Here is a 23,269-nt window from a genome sequence, read left to right on the forward strand (position 1 = left end):
CAAGTTATGGAAAAAAATGCCAACATGGTACTGCCATATTTATTATTGAAGTCACAAAGTGCATTATTTTTTTTTAACATGCCTCAAAACAGCAGCTTAGAATTTGGGACATGCTCTCCCTGAGAGAGCATGAGGAGGTTGAGGTGGGCGGGGTAGGGGGTAGCGGGGGGTGTATATTGTAGCGTCCCGGAAGAGTTAGTGCTGCAGGGGATTCTGGGTATTTGTTCTGTTGTGTTTATGTTGTGTTACGGTGCGGATGTTCTCCCGAAATGTGTTTGTCATTCTTGTTTGGTGTGGGTTCACAGTGTGGCGCATATTTGTAACAGTGTTAAAGTTGTTTATACGGCCACCCTCAGTGTGACCTGTATGGCTGTTGACCAAGTATGCATTGCATTCACTTGTGTGTGTGAAAAGCCGTAGATATTATGTGACTGGCCCGGCACGCAAAGGCAGTGCCTTTAAGGTTTATTGGCGCTCTGTACTTCTCCCTACGTCCGTGTACACAGCGCCGTTTTAAAAAGTCATACATTTTACTTTTTGAAACCGATAATTTCCGATATCACATTTTAAAGCATTTATCGGCAGATAATATCGGCAGTCCGATATTATCGGACATCTCTAATTAAAACTAATTCAATTGATTAATTTTGATGTAGGGTTGCGTTTCATATAGGAGATATATTATTACCAACATATTCCCTATAGGAAAAAAATATGCATTAAACAGCAGCACCTCCCAGAGCACACCTTCAGTGTGCTAAAAAGATGTTCTGTTCTCCCTTCAATATAACCAAGAAAAGGTGATACATACTGTACATATTTGTATGCCGCATGTCAACAACATGACGAAACACTTCAGGCCGGACCACATGATGCCATAAATGTAGAGGGAAATAAGTGTCTCCATGGTGACAGCCGGTATACACACAAAAATGCCATTTAAATAGGCACTTGTTACACACAAAGCCGCAACACGCCCACTAATGATACACTCAATTTGTTTGTTTCCACACACTCTTTAGCACTTGTTATTTGGATCTGAGTAGACCAGGCCCAATACGTACAAAATGTGATAAAGTGACCCTTACATCATTTCAAGCTTTTCCGTATGCGGCCTAAAGGTTTGGGCAGCCCTACTCCAAGTGATGTTAAATGGGATTTGGTGTCCACTGGCACTCACCTCAAAGCAGAGTGTCCCTGAACCTCAATGACATCCAGTGAGTTGAAGTAGGTGACAAACAAATAGGGCTCTCTGTAGGCTGCACCACAGAACATAGTCAAGTACTGCTCTACATTCAACAACATGGGTTCATTCGTTGCATTTACCAAAGGACAAAGGCAGGTGACTCCACTTGATGTCCTCGGTGCGGCTCCTTCGCCCATACGTGTCCACAAACACTCCAAACTCTGGAAGATGACAAAATGTTGCGATGTTGGGAGTTAAGTGGAGTCAAGTCCAAAATATATAGTGGATTTAGAGATTTATACAGTACACATTACATATTGACTACTGTATTTTTCGGACTATAAGCCGCTACTTTTTCCCATGCTTTGAATCCTGCGGTTTATAAAACTGTGCGGCTAATTTATGGATCTTTCTTCGCTAAAGGTCATAATGTTTTGTATTCAACAAACAGTCTTCATATTACACCGATGGAGACATTGAAATGGTGTGTTATTATCTTATCTTATCTTTTGGATAAGTTCGCTCACTGCCGGTGCAAAATGTACTTCCTGTGTTGTGTCTTGAACCGGACGTATATGTTACGACGGGGTCGCATGGTTATGCGCTGGTCGTTTCCCCAAGATGCAGCTGGACGTTCAGAAGCAGCGTGCAGGTAGGAAAAATGGTTTATTACCATAACAAGGCAAGAATACAAAAACAGGAATGTGCCTACGGCACAGGAAGCAAAATATAAACTTAGCAACAAGAAGCAAACATAACCAAAGTAAACGGGAAGTAAACAAAACAGCCAGACAGGGTGTGGCGAGAGGCAGGAATAAATAGCTCTCTGATTAGTGACCGTGACCAGGTGAGCGTCCCGACCACTAATCAGAGACAAGTGAACATAATCTGCACCCATGGCAACAAGGAACACAAAAACAGGGGTGCTGAAACAGAACTAAGGGAATCCTAAACTTAAACAAAACAAGATCCGGGTAACGGATCATCACAGTATAGCCGTCCATAGCGTTTCTACTCGAAAGGATTCTTTATTCATCACTCCAAGCAACAGTTGTAAGTTTTACATTATAACTAAAACAATTCATACTTGATGTGTGATGTCTGCAGGAGTCTTTTCAAGCATATTTGTATGTGCTATCATAATGTAATCAAGCTAGCGTTGTTAGCCATAATTATGACTAAAATGGTGAAGCTGTGTTTTCATTTGCAAATTATTTTATTGAGAGTTCAGCTAAGAAACGTATTTATTGTTATTTTGTTTATGTCTTTTAGCACAACATAATTGTATTTTACTTTTTTGTCAGTTATTCTTGAGTCCTATCTTTGTGTATTTGATAAGTACTTAATTTTCTAATCAGCCTGACCTAAGCCTAAGATTCATGTGTCAAATAAAAATAATCATTGTGACTAACACAAGCTGTCATATAACTTGACATGGTTGTAAACTGTGAATAGGTTTGATTTCATTATTTAACTTGATTAAAAATAAGGGTAAGATTATCAATCCAATGTTAATATTTGAGTGTGCCCCGGACCGCTCTGTAGTGAAAAAGTTAGGCCCCGAGGTCAAAACGGTTAAGAACCCCTGGACTAAGACATGTTGTGGACATAAACAGGTGCCACCGTATTTATGTATGAGTTGACTACAAAGCGTAGTGTTGCTGTAGCTGTGTGCACCCACCATGAAAACATAGCAGGTACTCCTCCTTGTGCATGCTGCTGGCCACCTGCATGATGGCGATAGGGAAAGTGTGAGACGAGGCAGCAAATACCGCTGAAGCCAGCGACATGTCGTTCTTGTCCAAGAACTCTGTAGCGGATCAAACACAGGATGTGCGTCAAATAGCAGATTCGGTTGTAGTTCAGTTACACCTTCTTTAATAAACATACACTGCATCTATATAAAGGGTTTCAGCGGGGGTGTACAAACTGTTTACATCAAGAAAGGTTTCAAAATGCACAACTGTTAGAATAATTGTTTCTAAGTTATCACAAAAACTTTGTGTTACATTTGAGTTCCCAAGACAAAAAGAACCTACCAAGAGTAAGGCTCGTAAAACTCCACTGTGTAGGGGGGGAAGCAAAATGAATGTGTTCTGTTTTCTTTCATGTATGGTAATCAACAGAAAGATATTGTTCTAACCCAAGGACTTCAAAGCGGAGAGGAAGCAGGACCAGACTCCCCTCCAGCCGACCTCTTCTTGAACCTCCTTTATGAACTGTTTTACGAACGTCTTTTTGAACTATTTTGTGACCTCTTCTTTTGAACTGTTCGGTAACCAAAGGCAACGCTGTTTACGACCCACTTCCCTCTGGAAGCAGCTGTGGTCATGTGGTCGGAGAAAGTCAAATAAAGAAGGAGTACAATCTTTCGCCAGAGTGTGCTGAGATACTGTACAAGGGTACTCTCCTCAATTGAGTCCAAAATTGAATTCTGTCTCTGTTTAATTCCTTGCCTCTTGTCTTGTTTAATAGATGTCATCAGTGTTTGAACCTGACAACAACATTTTAAACCTTTGTATTGATGATCAACAGTGCCACAAATCCAGTGTATGTCAAGTTATGCCAAGTAATCAAATATATTGCCTTGTGTTATTAATGTGGTATGATATAATATTCAACATTGAAACTTTTTCTAGTCACATTCCACATTTTTGGTTTTGGCAAAACACCCCAGGCGGCACTTTGGACCTCACTGTTTTACATACGAGGTGAGTCAGAAAAGTTCCAAGGCTGTTGATGGTGACTCTGTAGTGTTTTTCGATATGAGGGGCATTGTGATTTCTTGGCACAGGTCAAGACGACTAACGAGCACCAGAAAGTGGTCCTGCAGCGTTAGCTTTGTTCAGTGCGCGAGAAGAGGCGAGAGTTGTGGCAGGACAACTTTTGGCTGATTCACCATGACAAGGCGCCTCTTCACGATGCCCAGAGCCTTCAACAGTTCCTGTCTGAAAGAACATAGCCTTGCTTGAGCAACTTCACTACTCACCTGACCTGGCTCGGTGTCATTTTTTATTTCCCCCAAGGTTACGGAGGGTTATCTAGGGGACCACTTTTAAAGATGTGGATGAAGACAAGAAGATCACGACGACGAAGCTGCGGAGTATTATGGAAGAATCCTTCAAGGAGTAAGCAAAGATGTAGCAGAGAAAGCTGGGACAGTTCTCCAGACTCCAGGGGGATTACTTTGAAGTGGAAAAATGGTGATTTATAGTTGAACTATATATTTTGAGATGCCTGTCCTGACTTTTCCTAAACACATTCTTGATGATGACAAACCTTATGTTCCCCTACGATCCCTAGACTCTGAGCCATCTGGGAACGTAACAATAGTTAACATAACAACGGACATCTGTCTGTTTTCTGACTAGTAGAACAGGTTAAAGAGCTCTTTAACAGAGTGGGGGCAGAATGTCTCAGACTGTAGGCAAAGAAAATTTGGATCCTTCAAACACCCCGCTGGACCATCCAACTCAAGAAGGAGGTAATTTTCCGGCAGAAGCCAGCGACTTCAAGTACCTAGGTTCTTAGGTCAATTTATCAGAACAGGACATTGAGGTGACAAAGGTGTTGCCATTGAGAGCTCTGAATGGCATGTCAAGTGTGAGAAAATCCAATCTCTCTCGACACATCAAGATTAGCTTTTTCCAAGCTTGCTCCTCTATGGCTCTGAAACCCACTCTTCTAAAGTCTCCGGATGGATACTACACCAGGATGCTGTGTGTGGTACTGAACATCAACCAGAACATGTCACACGCTATTGTGACACCAATTTCCATCCACTTGTTTTGTCACCTTTTGTTTGGCTGGTAAGACCATTTTGATGTTCAGTGTCGGGAGCAGTTAATTGGTTTTTCCTTAGTGTCTTATGTTTTTCTTTGTTGGGGCATAATTGCTGCAGGTATGCATAATTAACTGGCCTGTTTAACCACACCTGTAGGGGTAGGAAGGCACTGGCTGATTACTCTTCGTGACACAGGACCTCTGATTCATGCTCTGGATTCTTCTCCTCAATTCCAGTTCCTGTACGACCTTTCGTCTTCCTGTCTTCCTCTCGGCTCAGGTACTCACCCTGTTCTTGATTTTGTATTTTACCTGTTGCAGTCTTTTTCGCAGTGCAATCTTTTGTTCCCCTTTTTTATGCACCGTAGTTTTTTTGTTATCCACTTAAGTGTTGCTCGTTATCCCTGTCTTGAGCAATAAAAAACCTTTTTGTTCTTGCTCCTGCCTGTGTTTTGCGTCTTGGGATCCGCTAGCCTCTTTGAGGGTATCACCAAGCGTGACAGAACAAGCATGTTACCAACTAGTATCTGTATGAGGGTCTGCCAAGGCTGAGTGACAAAGTGGAATCCAGAAGGATGACATTTGCAAGTCACTGCCACAAACAACCAGAACTTCTTGCAAGCACGTATGGCTCTGGGAGACGTTGCGTCTGACCAGACTTCCCTCCTAGGGAAGTAAAGTCACTGGTCAATCCCAAGTTCTTTCAGATGACATATATGCAGAGTAAGAAGGACCATCAAGACAGAATAGGAATATTATCAAGTTTTACTCAAGCTTCAGGAGATCAGCCAAACCAATACATTCATATCGGCTCCTCGTATCGATCTAACACTCAAACGGAAGAGCCAACTTCTTGCACATGAAGAAAGCCCCCACCTGTCCGGAAAGGAACACAGCCTCATTGTTCTACTACAGATATGACAAAAGGGAGTATTCCATCTCTTACAGTGCAAGCCTTCAAGGTAACACACATAGTTTACTTGCGGACATAAGATAAAAAATAGAAATAATACAAATAGAAAAACACTAGCTACTTCAAACATGACTATGAATACAGAAAGAACTCTTAAACATATATGCATTCTCCACAGAGCCAACACACGGGCACCGACCAAAAGGAGGCCCAATGCCACCGTACGCTGACCTACTAAGGAATGATTGCAGGAGTGGAGAGCTCTATAGAACTGGTCGCAATGCACGGGGAACGGCAAGAATTGGAATGTCCATTAACAAATCTGTCTAAGTGTAACGGAGGCCAGCCAGTGTGGCAATTGGTAAACCTCATTCACTGCCAACCTCAAGAGCAGTGCAGTGCTTTGAACTCAGTAGTCAGCACGCTCGCGGACGACTTCGGTTCGAGTCCCATGCAGAACGGAAAAGTGAGCGACCGAATCTTGTGGGTAACATAAGGACATTGATATTACTGACAATAACGTCAAATTAAATGTAAGCATTTCCTGTGTTGTAGAGCTGAGCTGCTGCAAATTTACTGGTAAAAGGTAACCCCTGTACAAGCAATGAGACCATCTGACTGTTCAAAAACAGTTCAAATGCATCATCACACACTGTACTGTATGTCAGTAGCGACAAACGGTATAAATGTGACATTGCACTTACAGTCAAGATTGGGGAAAGTGCCAGAATAAGATGATTAGCTCACCCTCAAGCACAAACTGCTTCATCTCGATCTCGTAAAACTTGTTGGTTCCAATGATGATGCTGTAGCTGGTCAGGTGGATGCAGCTGCAAGGCTCCAGGGTTTCAATCTCCTGGGAGATCAAAAGTATGCTTGATTTGAATGCTGCATGATGAGATGTGTGAGGTGTGTAGATGAACAACAAAACCTTTGTCAACAGCAAAGTCAACGAGTGACTTAGGACATGAATAGCTAAAAAGAGGCACTTAGAAGACATCCCCAACCAGCACAACAAATTACAACCTGATTTGGGTAAACTACATTCAGATGAAATGTGGTGTAACATTGTCATCTCGTGATGATTCTTTATGCACTCATCAATGTGTGTCTTGTCTCCAAGTCTATACACAAACAGATGTTTTCAAATAGGTCCCTGCAATGTTAAAACATCTGTACATGCACACAAGTGTAGTTTCAAAACAGTCTTGGTCCACATTAAAACACCTTCACTGGCTGTCATGCATAGTTTGTCCAACCAGAAGCACGAACAAGCAACCACAGCTGACTTGATGGCATTCAAAAACATATTTTCATGAATATTGTCATATCCATCCATCCGTTTTCTACCGCTTGTCCCTCTCGGGGTCGCGGGGGTGCTGGAGCCTATCTCAGCTGCATTCTTGCGGAAGGCGGGGTACACCCTGGACATATATTATATTAATTATCTTTAAAACCAGCACACCCGTACACAGTACGGAGACCCTAAAAGGGACATGGAGGGAAAAAAATGTTTTGCGAGATCTCGCAAAATATTTTTTTCCTATGTCAGTGAACCGGAAGTAAAACAGACACAGCGATGGTGAACTGGAAATTAAACAGACAAGGCGATGGAGGAGCCTACCCATCATCCGTTGGAGAAGTTTACTGATTTCTATTTTAGTATTGGCCTAATATATAAAGACATCAAATCGTATTATGGTCCCACAACATAGCACAGATGATGGGTAGGCTCCCGCTCCTCCATCGCTGTGTCTGTTTCGCTTCCGGTTCACCATCGCTGTGTCTGTTTTACTTCCGGTTCACTGACATAGGAAAAAAATATTTTGCGAGATCTCGCAAAAAGTATTGCGAGATCTCGCAAAACATCCATGTCCCTTTAGGTGCTCCGTAACATAGAGCCCAGGAAACAACATAAACTAATCTGTTACTTGCCCGTGTGTGTTATAAGGCTTCTCTTATACAAAAGAAACCGACAACTCCATGTTCTGTTCATTAATAAGGTTGAAAAACATAAGTTTATGTCACAAATTAAAAACTTGTTCACATAAAAACACTGAACCAGAATTTAGAAACTCCATTTAAGTTTGCTTGTGGACAATAGGCCAAAATGCTAAATTTCATGCGCTTTTAAGATACATAATCTAAAAGTTATTGGAAATACCCTTTGAATTATTCCTGCCATATTCACATAGTCAGCTGCCAAATAAGCATGCAACTTACAATTTTACAATCCAGCGGTCGAAATATTTTGTTCAAGAGTGTATTATACAGTGGCGGGCCGTGCGTTTCCCACCTAGGCCTTCAGTGATGTCCAACTTCAATGATTACCTCTCAAAATACCATAATTGATGTCTCCACATGACCATTGCTGGAGAAATACTATACAGGAACACATTTACGCACTACTTTGCATTGAACCACATCAACAGTATACAAAACGGGTTATTTTCTGGCGCATTTAAAAATCAATTAAAACGCATCAGCAATTAAAACATATACCGTATTTTTCGGACTATAAGTCGCAGTTTTTTTCATAGTTTGGCCGGGGTTGCGACTTATACTCAGGAGCGACTTATGTGTGAAATTATTAACACATTACCGTAAAATATCAAATATTATTATTTATCTCATTCACGTAAGAGACTAGACGTATAAGATTTCATGGGATTTAGCGATTAGGAGTGACAGATTGTTTGGTAAACGTATAGCATGTTCTATATGTTATAGTTATTTGAATGACTCTTACCATAATATGTTATGTTAACATACCAGGCACGTTCTCAGTTGGTTATTTATGCCTCATATAACGTACACTTATTCAGCCTGTTGTTCACTATTCTTTATTTATTTTAAATTGCCTTTCAAATGTCTATTCTTGGTGTTGGCTTTTATCAAATACATTTCCCCCAAAAATGCGACTTATATATGTTTTTTTCCTTCTTTATTATGCATTTTCGGCAGGTGCGACTTATACTCCGGTGCGACTTATACTCCGAAAAATACAGTACCGTAAATTTCTCTGCTTGGCTTATGCAACTTCCGGTCAATAAAGTTTGATTCAAAGTACACAATTCCCCAAGATATACTAACTGCCCTGACCACATGATGGCGACAAATACACATGTAACAATGTTAATTAATCGACAAGCATGACGCACTTTAACAACAAGAGTTTACAACTTTTAGTTGATGAGGTGGCGACTTGTCCAGGGTGTACCCCGCCTTCCGCCCGAATGCAGCTGAGATAGGCTCCAGCACCCTCCACGACCAAGGGACAAGCGGTAGTAAATGGATGGATGGATAGTTGTAACAGAACAGCTACTGTCTACAACTTGCAATCCCTGACAAAAGGCTGAAGCTTAGAGGTGACAGAGCTTTCGCCGCTGCTGCTCCCAAGCTCTGGAACGACCTACCTCTGAGTATTAGACAAGCCTCCTCTCTTCCTGTTTTTAAATCTGTCTTAAAAACACACTTTTATTCCGTGGCTTTTAACACTGAGTGATATCCATCCTGCAATGGCGCCCCATAATACACCTGCTGTGAACCTGTTTTTATGTTTTTATTTATTCTATTTTATTTATTTATTTTTTATTGTGTTCTGTTTGTGTTGTGTTGTGTTTGCTCGGTACTCGTATTATCTTTTAACCTGCCCATTTGGCTACCCCTGTGGTAAATTTTAAATGTGCTTTATAAATAAAGTTGATTTGATTTGATTTGATCTAATTGGCTATCACAACTGTCTCTCAACTCTGTCTTCTCAAATTTATCCGCTCACGGTCCCGATGAGTATCCAATCACAGGCCACGTAAATGTCACGTTCAACGTGAGGCCATCTAAAAGGCCTTACTGACAACAATTCGTGATCTGATTGGCTATTGCAACTGTCTATCAACTGTATGTCCCCGTTCACTTACAGTGCACGGACGCCTGCATTGCTGAATCTGAAGGCCTCTGGCAGATTTGGTACAGCATGGCAACATAAGATAGCTGAATTCTAATTGGATACAAACTAAAACTAAAAACAACAGCACTGGAATGAGCATAATATGACATGAAGAGAATATGAATACTTTTGGATATTTAGGGAAAGTAAATTAAACAAAATAATTCCATCCATCCATCCTGCCGAGAGTATAGAGCTGGTCCACAGTTCCACGACCAGGACAAAAACCACACTGTTCCTCCTGAATCCGAGGTTCGACTATCCGGCGTAGCCTCCTCTCCAGTACACCTGAATAGACCTTACCGGGAAGGCTGAGGAGTGTGATCCCACGATAGTTAGAACACACCCTCCGGTTCCCCTTCTTAAAGAGAGGAACCACCACCCCGGTCTGCCAATCCAGAGGTACCGCCCCCGATGTCCACGCGATGCTGCAGAGTCTTGTCAACCAAGACAGCCCCACAGCATCCAGAGCCTTAAGGAACTCTGGGCGGATCTCATCTACCCCCGGCCGGGGCCTTGCCACCGAGGAGCTTTTTAACTACCTCAGCAACCTCAGCCCCAGAAATAGGAGAGCCCACCACAGACTTCCTCATAGGAAGACGTGTTGGTGGGATTGAGGAGGTCTTCGAAGTATTCCCTCCACCGATCCACAACATCCGCAGTCGAGGTCAGAAGAACACCATCCTCGTCATACACGGTGTTGATAGTGCACTGCTTCCCCTTCCTGAGGCGGCGGATGGTGGTCCAGAATTGCTTCGAAGCCGTCCGGAAGTCGTTTTCCATGGCTTCCCCGAACTCCTCCCATGTCCGAGTTTTTGCCTCTGCGACTGCTGAAGCCGCACACCGCTTGGCCTGTCGGTACCTGTCCGCTGCCTCAGGAGTCCTATGAGCCAAAAGAACCCGATAGGACTCCTTCTTCAGCTTGACGGCATCCCTCACCGCCGGTGTCCACCAACGGGTTCTAGGATTACCGCCACGACAAGCACCACCTACCTTGCGGCCACAGCTCCAATCAGCCGCCTCGACAATAATTGTATCTTTAATTATGATCATGGTTTCTGGTTATATTAGGCCAGCAGAGAAGGCCTTGCTGGCCCTGACGGCACACCACTGGTATTATATATTACTCAAGTGTCGGGTGTAACGTATACGAGCAATGGGACAAATCACCTTGCGAATGCAGTATTTGCTGAGGTTGTCATTGTAGCGTAGAATAGTGATCTTATTTGGCATTGCAGCACAGATACAGGACCCGTTGTCAATCTGTGAAGACAACACAGAGACATCCAAGTCTTCCAATCACATTGTTCCATCACATGTACTCTTCTCAAGACGACCTACTCTCCCAGCAGCAAACAAATGGCATCCTTTCACCGTCTCGAAGATGTACGCAGCCAGCTCGGACTGAGTGGGCAGGTGGCATTGGGCCAAAGACTGTTTGACTCTCTTGATCTCCAGCAGGCATAAGGCCCTCTCGTCCCCTGCAACACACACACATATACATATTACAAACCAACTGATGCAAAGTTCAGTGTCCACATCCTAACAGACAGAGGCTTCGAGTTCCTACCAACAATCATCAGCAATTTTTCAAGCTCCTTGATGATGTGGATCTGAAAGACTGATCCCAAACCAGGGATATGAGTCAGGGAGTTTTTGATCACATTTAAGGCATACAGCCCCTCTTCCGAGCCCACCAGAACTATCTGTAATCACAGCCAGGAGCACGTCGTTATCAAGAGGGCCATTTAATGTGTTCCAAGATGTGAGTTATCGCACCTGATCTGTAAGTGGAAGCGTGCAGTTGATATCAAGGCGGTCGTCTCCTTCCAACTTCAGGAGAGAGTTTCCAAGAAGTTTCTAAATGGACATAAATAGGTTTAGTATAGTCAGGTTAGAGATGGGAATGTTGTTACATTTTGGGTTAGTTGGGTTAGGAAGTTGCTACAAAGGTTTAGGTTTAGGATTAGGACGTTGTGACAGAGTTAGGGGTTGTGACAGAGGGTTAGAAGTTAGGGTTTGCCATTGAGGATCACAACAGGAGGAAGGGTTAGAGTAAAAGTAAAGGTGAGCTCAGAGTCAAGAGTCATAAGCTGTGTCTCAAGTCAGGGGCTGCATCCTTCCAAGGACCCGGCCCATGCGGTCGACGAAGCTTAGGTCCTGGCGAGAGTCCTCCAGCAGTGGCACGCAGACAATCCAGAAGATGTCCCAGAAAGTGCCCTCACGTTCCATCCATACAGCACACAATCTTATTTAGCACAGCAGTTACTTTTTTAACATGTGATTCACAATTGATGTAGTTTTCTCATACTTGCCAACCTTGAGACCTTCGAATTCGGGAGATTGAGGGGGGGGGATTCTGGGTATTTGTTCTGTTGTGTTTATGTTGTGTTACGGTGCGGATGTTCTACCGAAATGTGTTTGGCATTCTTGTTTGGTGTGGGTTCACAGTGTGGCGCATATTTGTAACAGTGTTAAAGTTGTTTATACGGCCACCCTCAGTGTGACCTGTATGGCTGTTGATCAAGTATGTCTTGCAGTCACTTTCGTGTGGATGCAGAAGCCGCATACAACATGTGACTGGGCCGGCATGCCGTTTGTATGGCGAAAAAGCGGTCGCTAAAGGCAGTGCCATCACAGCACGCCCTTAATATTGTTGTCCGGGTGAAAATCGGGAAAAATTCGGGAGAATGGTTGACCTGGGAGATTTTTGGGAGGGCCACTGAAATTCGGGAGTCTCCCGGAAAAATTGGGAGGGTTGGCAAGTATGAGTTTTCTAATTGGGTCAAATTGGTTGCATTATAGCCAATAATATTAAATATTGGGATAGCATAATATTATTCTTATCATATAGTTATTTGCAAAGAAGGCAGAGGAAATTAATCACAACACAACTACAGTTACAGAACGAGTTTATTTATGTATACAGGTTATAAAAATGCTTTTAAATGATCATCCAAACTGGTATATACGTGTTTTGTGTCATTTCTTTTTGCTCTTTTGTCGTCCAAGTCCTTCTTGATTATTCTGCAAAGCAAAAAAAAAGCAAAGAAACAAAAAAAAACCCCCAGAAAAGTTAAACACAAGTTCACAATAATCATTAATAGAAGTAAAGACAAAAAAAACGCAATAACAGTACATTGATTCATACATTTACAATACTTCATTATTCTGGACACACATTATTATGACATAATTAAATCAACTTCTTGCTGTCTAAAAATATTATTTAAAAGTAGTCCGGCTTTACTTCGAAACATTGAAAAAAAGCTCCAGGGACCAAGCTGTCTGCAATGGCCGGAATTATGTCTCTCCCTTGGGGGAAAAAGAGGCGCAGAGAGCACGGAGGTCTCGTATTTGAACCATACTTGCCAACCCTACCGAATTTTCCGGGAGACTCCCGAATTTCAGTGCTTCTCCCGAAAATCTCCCGGCACAACCATTCTCCCGAATTTCTCCCGATTTCCAGCCGGACTTAAGGCACCCCCCCCTCCAGGTCCGGGACCTGAGTGAGGACAGCCTGTCGTCACGTCCGCTTTTCCGTCATATACTGTAAACAGCGTGCTGGCCCAGTCACGTTATAACATCTACGGCTTTTGGAGAGTGCACAACTGCACACACACAACAAGAAGGAGACGAAGCAGAAGAACGAAGAAGAGGCAGTCATGGCGACGACGAGTGACAGAGAATAGAACGAGGATGGACAATTCAACCCTAAACTCAATCCTTTCCTGCAAATTAAATCTCACAGATGCTGCCCATACCTATGCTCCTTCAAAGGCTGTGCTACTGGCTGCAAAGCATTGCACTTTCAAATACAACAATGAGTAGAGGAGTGTTATGTGTGTATGTGTAAATAAATTAACACTGAAATTGTTTTATTTATATATATATATATATATATATATATATATATATATATATATATATATATATATATATATATATATATGTATATATAAGAAATACTTGAATTTCAGTGAATTCTAGCTATAAATATAGTCCTCCCCCTTAACCCCGCCCACCTCAAACCCCCCCCAATCTCCCGAATTCGAGGTCTCAAGGTTGGCAAGTATGATTTGAACACAAATGTATATCACTACCAACACCCCAACTAGATGTCTGCTTTTAATATCTGTTTTAAATGTATAAATAAAGCTATACTTACATTTTAAAGTCGCTCTTTCCGCTCCGCATAGCACCGCCATGTTGAAAGCATGTTTTTAGAGTGAGTGCGCAAAGGATCTCGGGATAAGAAAGGACGCAAAGTGTACAAGGATGCACACTTTCTGCTAATGGGAGAAAAGGACACATTTGTCGGCCGAATTTTTAATGACCCTTAGAACTTTTTTTGATTTGGCACAGCCTTCGGGTACCGCGATGACATCAGCACCTCACACATGCGCAGTGCGTTGGATGCAGCCGCCGAATTGAGACACAGCTATAGTATACAGTATACAGTTTATAAGGCACTTTTGGAGTTTTTTTAAAAACAAAATAAGTAATTTCATATGCTTTATCGATGTTTATACTAATTAAATTATGCAAGTGATAATCTGTGATTATAATACAAATTTAAAAGTGTGAATAATCGTATTTAAAAAAAATAATAATTTGAAAGCACAAATTTTTATTCACTTCATGAATTTTTATCCCTTTTTTAAATTTGTCATCAAAACCAGTGAAGCTATGCCTCACCTGCCCAGCCCGTATGCACTAACCTGGTTTATACTGTATACTCAGACAGTAAAATCATTTCACACGTTAAGAAAAACCTGCCATTTTTAAGGCTCCACTTGTGAAGACAACATGCAACTAAAGTGAGTGAAGAACAGGGTCAAAGAAAAACAAACATGTTAAACAGTATGAACCCCCACAATCTGCTAGAGTCCCTCCCAGGAAACGATGACATTGACGTGTGTTAACCTCCGCCTCTGATTGTTTGATAGTGAGCAATATAACTCAAAGAGTTATGGGAAGATTTTGATGAAATGTTTTAGGAAATGTCAGAAATGGATGAGGAACAACTGACAATTGATCCTGATCATTTGTCAGTTCAACTTCTGTGTGTGTGTGTGTATGTTAGCAGCCCCACGGAAACAAAGAGTAGAGACTGGCAAGAGGGTTCACTCTGTGTCTTTCATTCCACTATTGATAGCTCAAAGAGTAGATTTTCATCAAACTTTCAGGAAATGAGATAATGAACAAGATCATTCATCTATTTGTGCTTAAGTGTTTTTTTTATCGTTCTCTTATTTGTATTCTCCCATCCAGACTGTGGACAGGCCCAACCCACATGCATAGTGCGTACAGTAGGTCCCCCTGTATTTTTGCCTTTTGCATGTGACCGAAGCATTAAGGAGTGGGACTTAGAGATGTCCGATAATATCGGGCTGCTTTAAAATGTAATATCGGAAATGATCGGTATCGATTTCAAAAAGTACCACGCCTACTGTTTGTGGGTTGGGCTCTCGGGGGTGATGGGGCCGTGCTCTGGCTCCCACGCACTCTGGGAGTCGAATGTATTGTACATACAAATTCACATATGCTCACATACGTACATAGGTACCTACGCTCCCACATACATACACAAATACAGTACATATTTACCTACCTAAAGTTCGTACATCCACACGCACATTCAATATACAAACATACACATACACATACTGTACATATACATTCACTGTACAAACACATATACACATTCTGTACATATACATTCATTGTACAAACACATATACACATTCTGTACATATACATTCATTGTACAAACACATATACACATTCTGTACATATACAAGTACATATGCATACTTACACTCATGCACATAATCACGTTTCATCAAACATATATTAACGTTGTTGCCCTAGGGTAAACTGGGTGTAACACATGGCACACTGACAAAGCTTAACCTATTGTGACTATAACAATCTACAAGGTTAATGTAGGTTGCTTCTCTTTCTCCCCCTCCATTTTTCTGCATTCTTTCGTATCTCAAGTTATCATTACGTATATGTATTGTTGCATTTAAACAACTGTATTGTTGATAATAAAGGTAAATTATTGGTATTGTTCATTATCAATAGCGCTATTTCTATTGGTATTTGTATTGATCCATTTGTAGTGTAATAATGCTCATTGTCATTTCTGTATTATTTTTTATTTTTCGCTAACTGCTTATTTGCTATTACTTTTACCATCATATTTGTACATGTCGTATTTGCTGATGTTGCTCTATTGTTGTTGTTGTTGTTTGCTGTTGTTGTTTTTGTCTCTCTGTCTAATCCCCCTCTTGTCCCCACAATTTCCCCCTCTGTCTTCTTTTTTTTCTCTTTCTATCCCCTCCTGCTCCGGCCCGGCTGCACTAAATGATAATATAAATACATTTAATAAAGTCAAATACAAATAAGGCAACAAGAGAAGTATCCTACACTTCTCTTTTGTAAAGTAAATCTGAACAGCCGACATGGGCATCTACATCAACTATATGATTTGCCTGAGAATCTGGACATGACACACAAAAAAAAAAAAGAGATGTCCGATAATATCGGGCTGCTTTAAAATGAAATATCGGAAATGATCGGTATCAATTTCAAAAAGTAAAATGTATGACTTTTTAAAATGCCGCTGTGTACACGGACGTAGGGAGAAGTACAGAGCGCCATTAAGCCTTAAAGGCACTGCCTTTGCGTGCCGGTCCATCACATAATACCTACGGCTTTTCACACACACAAGTGAATGCAAGCATACTTGGTCAACAGCCATACATAACCTACTCAGTGGCCTAGTGGTTAGAGTGTCCGCCCTGAGATGGATAGGTTGTGAGTTCAAACCCCGGCCGAGTCACACCAAAGACTATAAAAATGGGACCCATTACCTCCCTGCTTGGCACTCAGCATCAAGGGTTGGAATTGGGGGTTAAATCACCAAAAATGATTCCCGGGTGCGGCCACCGCTGCTGCCCACTGCTCCCCTCACCTCCCAGAGGGTGATCAAGAGTGATGGGTCAAATGCAGAGAATAATTTCGCCACACCTAGTGTGTGTGTGTGACAATCATTGGTACTTTAACTTTAACTTACAGATCACACTGAGGGTGGCCGTATAAACAACTTTAACACTGTTACAAATATGCGCCTCATTGTGAACCCACACCAAACAAGAATGAAAAACACATTTCGGGAGAACATTCGCACCGTAACACAACATAAACACAACAGAACAAATACCCAGCAGCACTGACTCTCCCGGGACGCTACAATATACACCCCCCGCTACATCTTTGTTACTTACAATATGTTCCTCTCGTGTACAAATAACTCTAAATTAACTCTTTCTTACTTAGAATATGTTCCCCATAATAAAGCGGTACCAATGTTTGTATTGGGGGGAGCGCATAGGGGCAAAACTACTTAAGTCGATGGGAAAAGCCAGATTTGACAGGAACCACCCACATTTCAGGGTTGCTCCATCCAGAAGGCAACTCTTGGATGAAGACGCGTGGTGACGGACTTATTACCGTACTCTAAGGAGAGAATTCTGCGAGGCTGAAATCCACGCAACTGCGCAGTTTTTTCCACTTAAGCACATGAGAGAATAGGGGTCCCGAGTCATTACAAGTGATCCAGATCACTTGTAAAACGTTACGTTACAAGTCTCTCTGTGCGTATGCGAGTGGTCCAGCCTCCACCCAAAGAGATAACGAGAGTGGATGACTGACAAGAGGGTTGACTCTGATTATTTTAATTCCGCTATAGACAGCTTTAATGGGCACATTTGTATTAAACTTTTCAGTAAATGTCAAAAATGGGATAAGGGACAAGTAATTATATTTGGAAGGGTGAACCAGATCACTGTCTGGTAAGGGTATAACGGTACGTGTATTTGTATTGAACCGTTTCGGTACGGGGGTTTCGGTTCGGTTCGGAGGTGTACCGAACGAGTTTCCACACAGACATATTAAGTAGCGTACCGCACGTTGTGTAAACAATGCACACCGAGGCACAACACACGGCATGCTTGCAGCGACCGGGCTACGACTACAAAGCAAAAGCGGTTTGCCGACATTGTTCAGCAGCGGTAGGGTATGCTTCTGGCAACACGTCAAACATGCTAACCCGTTTGAAGGAGCACCGCCCCCAAGTGAACATCGCTTCAACGACGAGAAAGACGAGCGTCGTGCAAACACCGCATTCAAGCAGCCTCTCCTGAGTTAACCTGAGGCCGAGTTGACTTGAAACTGTTTAATGTTGCACTTTTTATATGTAGAAGAAAAGTTTTGTCATTTTATCAGGCATGTGATTTGACCACAATGAAAAAGACTGAAAACATTTCCGGGGGTCTGGGGGTCAAGGGGGGCGACGACCCCGAAGCTCCTGCTAAAATGAACAAAGACAGCACCATTTGAAGAAAATATTTTAGTGTTTAAAGACATGAAAACATCATTAATAGAACATACATAACCCAATTATCCTAATGAATCACTGTATATGGTTCAGTCCCAACAGTATTTAGTCACTAATATTTATATCTTGTGTTCATTTCACATCCACAGGTGTCACATTGATCAGTGTTATTATCTACAGGATATAGGATATAAATTTATGAAAATAATTAAACATGTTTAGTATTGTTTACTCATATTTGAAAATAGGAAATAATAATAATGTGAGGACACTGACATATTGCATGAAACAAGTGTGAAAATATTTACCTTCAAGATTGTTACACCACTGACAATATTGTTTCAAGAGACTACATAAGAACTTAATATTACAAAATAGTATTATATGCAAATTTATTTCAAATAAATGGTTAACTAGAATCAATAATGCGACTCTTTGAATTTCTGTAATTTCATAATATATTTTCACGTGGCTTTTTATTTTTAGAAAAACCCATTTATATTTCGCAAAGCAATAATTGGTTAATATTTAAAACAAACATGCGTATTTCGCAAGCAAATATTTTTTAGCTTACCTCATTATTAACAACCCTGTCTGAAACTGAAGTGGGTTGTTTGAGTGGATCTTTCCTCTCGATGTCTACGGCAGTTGTCCATGTAAACAAAGGATGAAGTCCGTAAGGTTTGCTCACTTTCGGTTGACATCCAAAAGTACCAGCTAGTGAAAAGTTCGTTTTCCTTACTTCAAGTTGTTTCATATGTTTTTGGCGTTTCGCATGTACTTCCAAAGCCTTGAAACCTCGTGATCCATAGTCAATATTATCATGACACCACGTGCACAAAACCTTTCCGGGACGATCGATTTTCCGAATAAAATCACCGAACAAAGTCGTAACTTCCTTCTTCCCAACAGTATCAGTGATTTCCCTTTCCATTCAGTCCCATCGAAACTTATTTTTGACATGTTTATCAATTTCTTTTACTCGTAAAGCGTCCTTTCTCTCGAGAACCGACATCGTTTACATATGGAAAATGGCGGTAATAACCATTATGAATGATGACGTTATTAACGTCATCATTCATAACAGATGTCCTGATTGGTCACAAGGAACATATCGACCAATCAACTACGGCGTAATATAAACTACCTCTCGAATCTTGATTTAGGGTCGGAAAAAAAAACGGAAAAACGGGAGATAATTATTTTTTTTCCCCCGAGATTAAAAAAGACGGAATTCCGACTTTAAACGGAAAAATCACATGCCTGTTTTATTTAATCAGAGCAACAACTTGAGGCAGTTTAATGTTGATTAACGTGGACCCCAATTTAAACAAGTTGAAAAACTTATTCGGGTGTTACCATTTAGTGGTCAATTGTACGGAACATGTACTGTACTGTGCAATCTACTAATAAAAGTCTCAATCAATCAATCAAAAAAAAGCACTTTATATGTAGAAATGTTTTGTTAAGAAACCATTCTGAGCCTTATCTTATTTAGTTTTTATTTTATATATGTTGACCACATTAACCCTGGCAATCAACCCTGTGTGTATATGTATGTTATTATTATCCATAGCATTCATGACTGCCTGCTGTTGCACTCATCAGCCTAGTGGTGGCTCACATCCATCACACAGAGCTATTTCTATTTTTGGGCAGAATTATTATAGTGTTCCCAATGTTAAAAGGATAAAGCCATTGTTTACAAATTTGGTAAATAAATAACCATAAAATTTATATTTTGTTGTTTTCTTACTGTACCGAAAATGAACCGAACCGTGACCTCTAAACCGAGGTATGTACCGAACCAAAATTTTTGTGTACCGTTACACCCTTACTGTCTGGAGTCACAACTTTAACTAATGGGAGGTAGGGGCTGGCGGAGGTCTGTGCTCTCCGATTGCTTTTAGAGTTAAGATATCTTTTCAAAAATCTCATTGTATTCATGTGTTTGAACAAGAAATGACAGTACTGCAGCCAGAGGACAGTGAGCGTGACGTTGCAACAGACAAATCAACCGATCCCTAAATAGGAAGGCAAGTGCAAGTGCCTTGTGGTGTCCTGTACTTTCTACCTGGACCAGAGGAGACAGAACCATTTGTCTTTTGGACACAGCAGCCTATGTGTACACAGATTCTCAATGTAATGAGCAAAAACCGAGCAAATCAATAAAACATTCCCATTAGGCGACTAATAATGAATGCAAGGAATGACGGGAGAGCAACACAAATGTGAAAGACAAAAAAAGGTGATTAAGTGATCAAAAAAAGGGAGGGAAAAATGACAGTTAATAAAACAGACAGGTGGAGGAAGAGGTTATACAAGGAATATGTTTTTCGAGTACAACAATAAGTACAACCACTATTCAATTACTTGTATACTCACTGCATCAGCCTCAGCTTTCTCTCGAGAAGCTCGCCCCCCGACCACCACAGATTCCATGACGGCCACCCAGCGCTGCTTGTCTGGGAAACTGGGAGCCATGAAGTAAATGGACTGTCCAGGCCAGCAAGGGGCATGACAACGAGACTCTAGCTTCAGGACATACGGAACATCTGACACAACAGAATCACATTCATATTCATAACCGAATTGGAGTCATTGACTTGTTTAGTTCCGTGTAATACCTGACTTGGCCGTGTTGGGTAGCTCAGTGGCCCCCACCGCTCCGTGAACCTCCACCTCTCCGTCAGACAGGCAGAGGTCAAACTCCTCCAGTGGCTTCACTGCATCTGAGTGAACACACGAGCACAAAGGAAGGAAGGGAAGTCAGCAGCTTTCAAAAAGGTAAATTCAGGTGCAAACTTAGGTAGTAACCTTCTCTGGGTTCTATCTCGTAGACGGACACTTTAGTTCCATCAAGGACCACGTATCTCCGTTCCCAGCCTTGGCCACGCTTTCCATTCCTGCAAATGCATTCAAACTTATTAAATTAAAATTATTAGTGATTCCCAGAGCCCAAAAAAAGTCTGCGGGCTAAAGAGCGTTTTCTATTTGGGCTCCAGTACTATGGAATGCCCTCCCGGTAACAGTTAGAGATGCTACCTCAGTAGAAGCATTTAAGTACCATCTTAAAACTCATTTGTATACTCTAGCCCCCCTTTTTAGACCAGTTGATCTGCCGTTTCTTTTCTTTTCTGCTCCACCCCCCTCTCCCTTGTATGTATTTCACATTGTTTTCTACATTTAAAATACATCAAAACATCATCTATAAGATTTGTTTTGCATTAATATTTTTGGGTTTCTCGAACGGAATAATTGTGTTTGGTTTTGGTTTTTGTACAATTCGGTCTATATCCGACCTTTTGGAACAGAAAAATAATGAAAAGCAAACCACGACTGTATTTTTTTAATTGTATTTTTATATACTGATGTCTTTAACGAGGGACATCCATTAGGTTTGCAGCCCTGGTAGCCAGGACTACATCCGTTCTGTTCCATGAACTTGCAGCATTTCTTTCATGCAGCTGTTGTAATGGTATTTTTGGAATTTTATATATTAGCATTTGCAGCATTTTTTATTAGTTATTTATTACTATTATTAATATTATATTAGTATAATATTATAATACTATATATATTATTATTATTATTTATTTTTGTAATTTATTTATTTATCATTTATTATTATAATATTATAATAATAATAATTATTATTATATATGTTATTACTATTATATTATTATTATTATTTATTAATTATTTTTATTAGTTATTTATTTGTTATTACATTAGCATTTGCAGCATTTTTTTCCGATCCTGCATTGTTTATGTGACATGTGGCAAATACGTGTGCATCATTTTGAATTGCATGTGTTGCATACCGCTGTGGTGTTGGAGCATTTGTACGTTATGAGCTTGTCATTTGTTCACTATTTCCTTGGTATTTGTTTTGCATTAATATTTTTGGGTTTCTCGAACGGAATAATTGTGTTTGGTTTTGGTTTTTGTACAATTCGGTCTATATCCGACCTTTTGGAACAGAAAAATAATGAAAAGCAAACCACGACTGTATTTTTTTAATTGTATTTTTATATACTGATGTCTTTAACGAGGGACATCCATTAGGTTTGCAGCCCTGGTAGCCAGGACTACATCCGTTCTGTTCCATGAACTTGCAGCATTTCTTTCATGCAGCTGTTGTAATGGTATTTTTGGAATTTTATATATTAGCATTTGCAGCATTTTTTATTAGTTATTTATTACTATTATTAATATTATATTAGTATAATATTATAATACTATATATATAATTATTATTATTTATTTTTGTAATTTATTTATTTATCATTTATTATTATAATATTATAATAATAATAATTATTATTATATATGTTATTACTATTATATTATTATTATTATTTATTTATTATTTTTATTAGTTATTTATTTGTTATTACATTAGCATTTGCAGCATTTTTTTCCGATCCTGCATTGTTTATGTGACATGTGGCAAATACGTGTGCATCATTTTGAATTGCATGTGTTGCATACCGCTGTGGTGTTGGAGCATTTGTACGTTATGAGCTTGTCATTTGTTCACTATTTCCTTGGTATTTGTTTTGCATTAATATTTTTGGGTTTCTCGAACGGAATAATTGTGTTTGGTTTTGGTTTTTGTACAATTCGGTCTATATCCGACCTTTTGGAACAGAAAAATAATGAAAAGCAAACCACGACTGTATTTTTTTAATTTTATTTTTATATACTGATGTCTTTAACGAGGGACATCCATTAGGTTTGCACCCCTGGTAGCCAGGACTACATCCGTTCTGTTCCATGAACTTGCAGCATTTCTTTCATGCAGATGTTGTAATGGTATTTTTGGAATTTTATATATTAGCATTTTCAGCATTTTTTATTAGTTATTTATTACTATTATTAATATTATGTTATTATAATACTATACATATTATTAATATTATTTATTATTATTATTTTATTATTATTTTATTATTATATTATAATAATAATAATTATTATTATTATATATATTATTACTATTATATTATTATTTTTTTAAATTATTTTTAT

General features: G+C 40.2%; 1 protein-coding gene across 1 annotated transcript in view; it reads right to left on the reverse strand.

The window, feature by feature from the left end:
* Window positions 1–23,269, reverse strand: part of LOC133595493 (citron Rho-interacting kinase-like) — a 155,336-nt gene that overhangs the window by 13,343 nt on the left and 118,724 nt on the right. Inside the window, exons 29-39 of the mRNA XM_072914262.1 lie at window positions 21,053–21,141; window positions 20,863–20,967; window positions 20,621–20,790; window positions 11,608–11,688; window positions 11,399–11,534; window positions 11,170–11,309; window positions 10,999–11,091; window positions 6,630–6,738; window positions 2,868–2,996; window positions 1,327–1,407; window positions 1,181–1,259 (exon numbers count right to left, since the gene is read on the reverse strand). Of these exons, the coding sequence (XP_072770363.1) occupies window positions 1,181–1,259; window positions 1,327–1,407; window positions 2,868–2,996; window positions 6,630–6,738; window positions 10,999–11,091; window positions 11,170–11,309; window positions 11,399–11,534; window positions 11,608–11,688; window positions 20,621–20,790; window positions 20,863–20,967; window positions 21,053–21,141 (1,212 nt within the window). The remainder of the gene's footprint in view (window positions 1–1,180; window positions 1,260–1,326; window positions 1,408–2,867; window positions 2,997–6,629; window positions 6,739–10,998; window positions 11,092–11,169; window positions 11,310–11,398; window positions 11,535–11,607; window positions 11,689–20,620; window positions 20,791–20,862; window positions 20,968–21,052; window positions 21,142–23,269) is intronic.

Source organism: Nerophis lumbriciformis, linkage group LG12 (genome assembly GCF_033978685.3).
Source record: "Nerophis lumbriciformis linkage group LG12, RoL_Nlum_v2.1, whole genome shotgun sequence".
Classification (NCBI taxonomy): Eukaryota; Metazoa; Chordata; class Actinopteri; order Syngnathiformes; family Syngnathidae; genus Nerophis; species Nerophis lumbriciformis.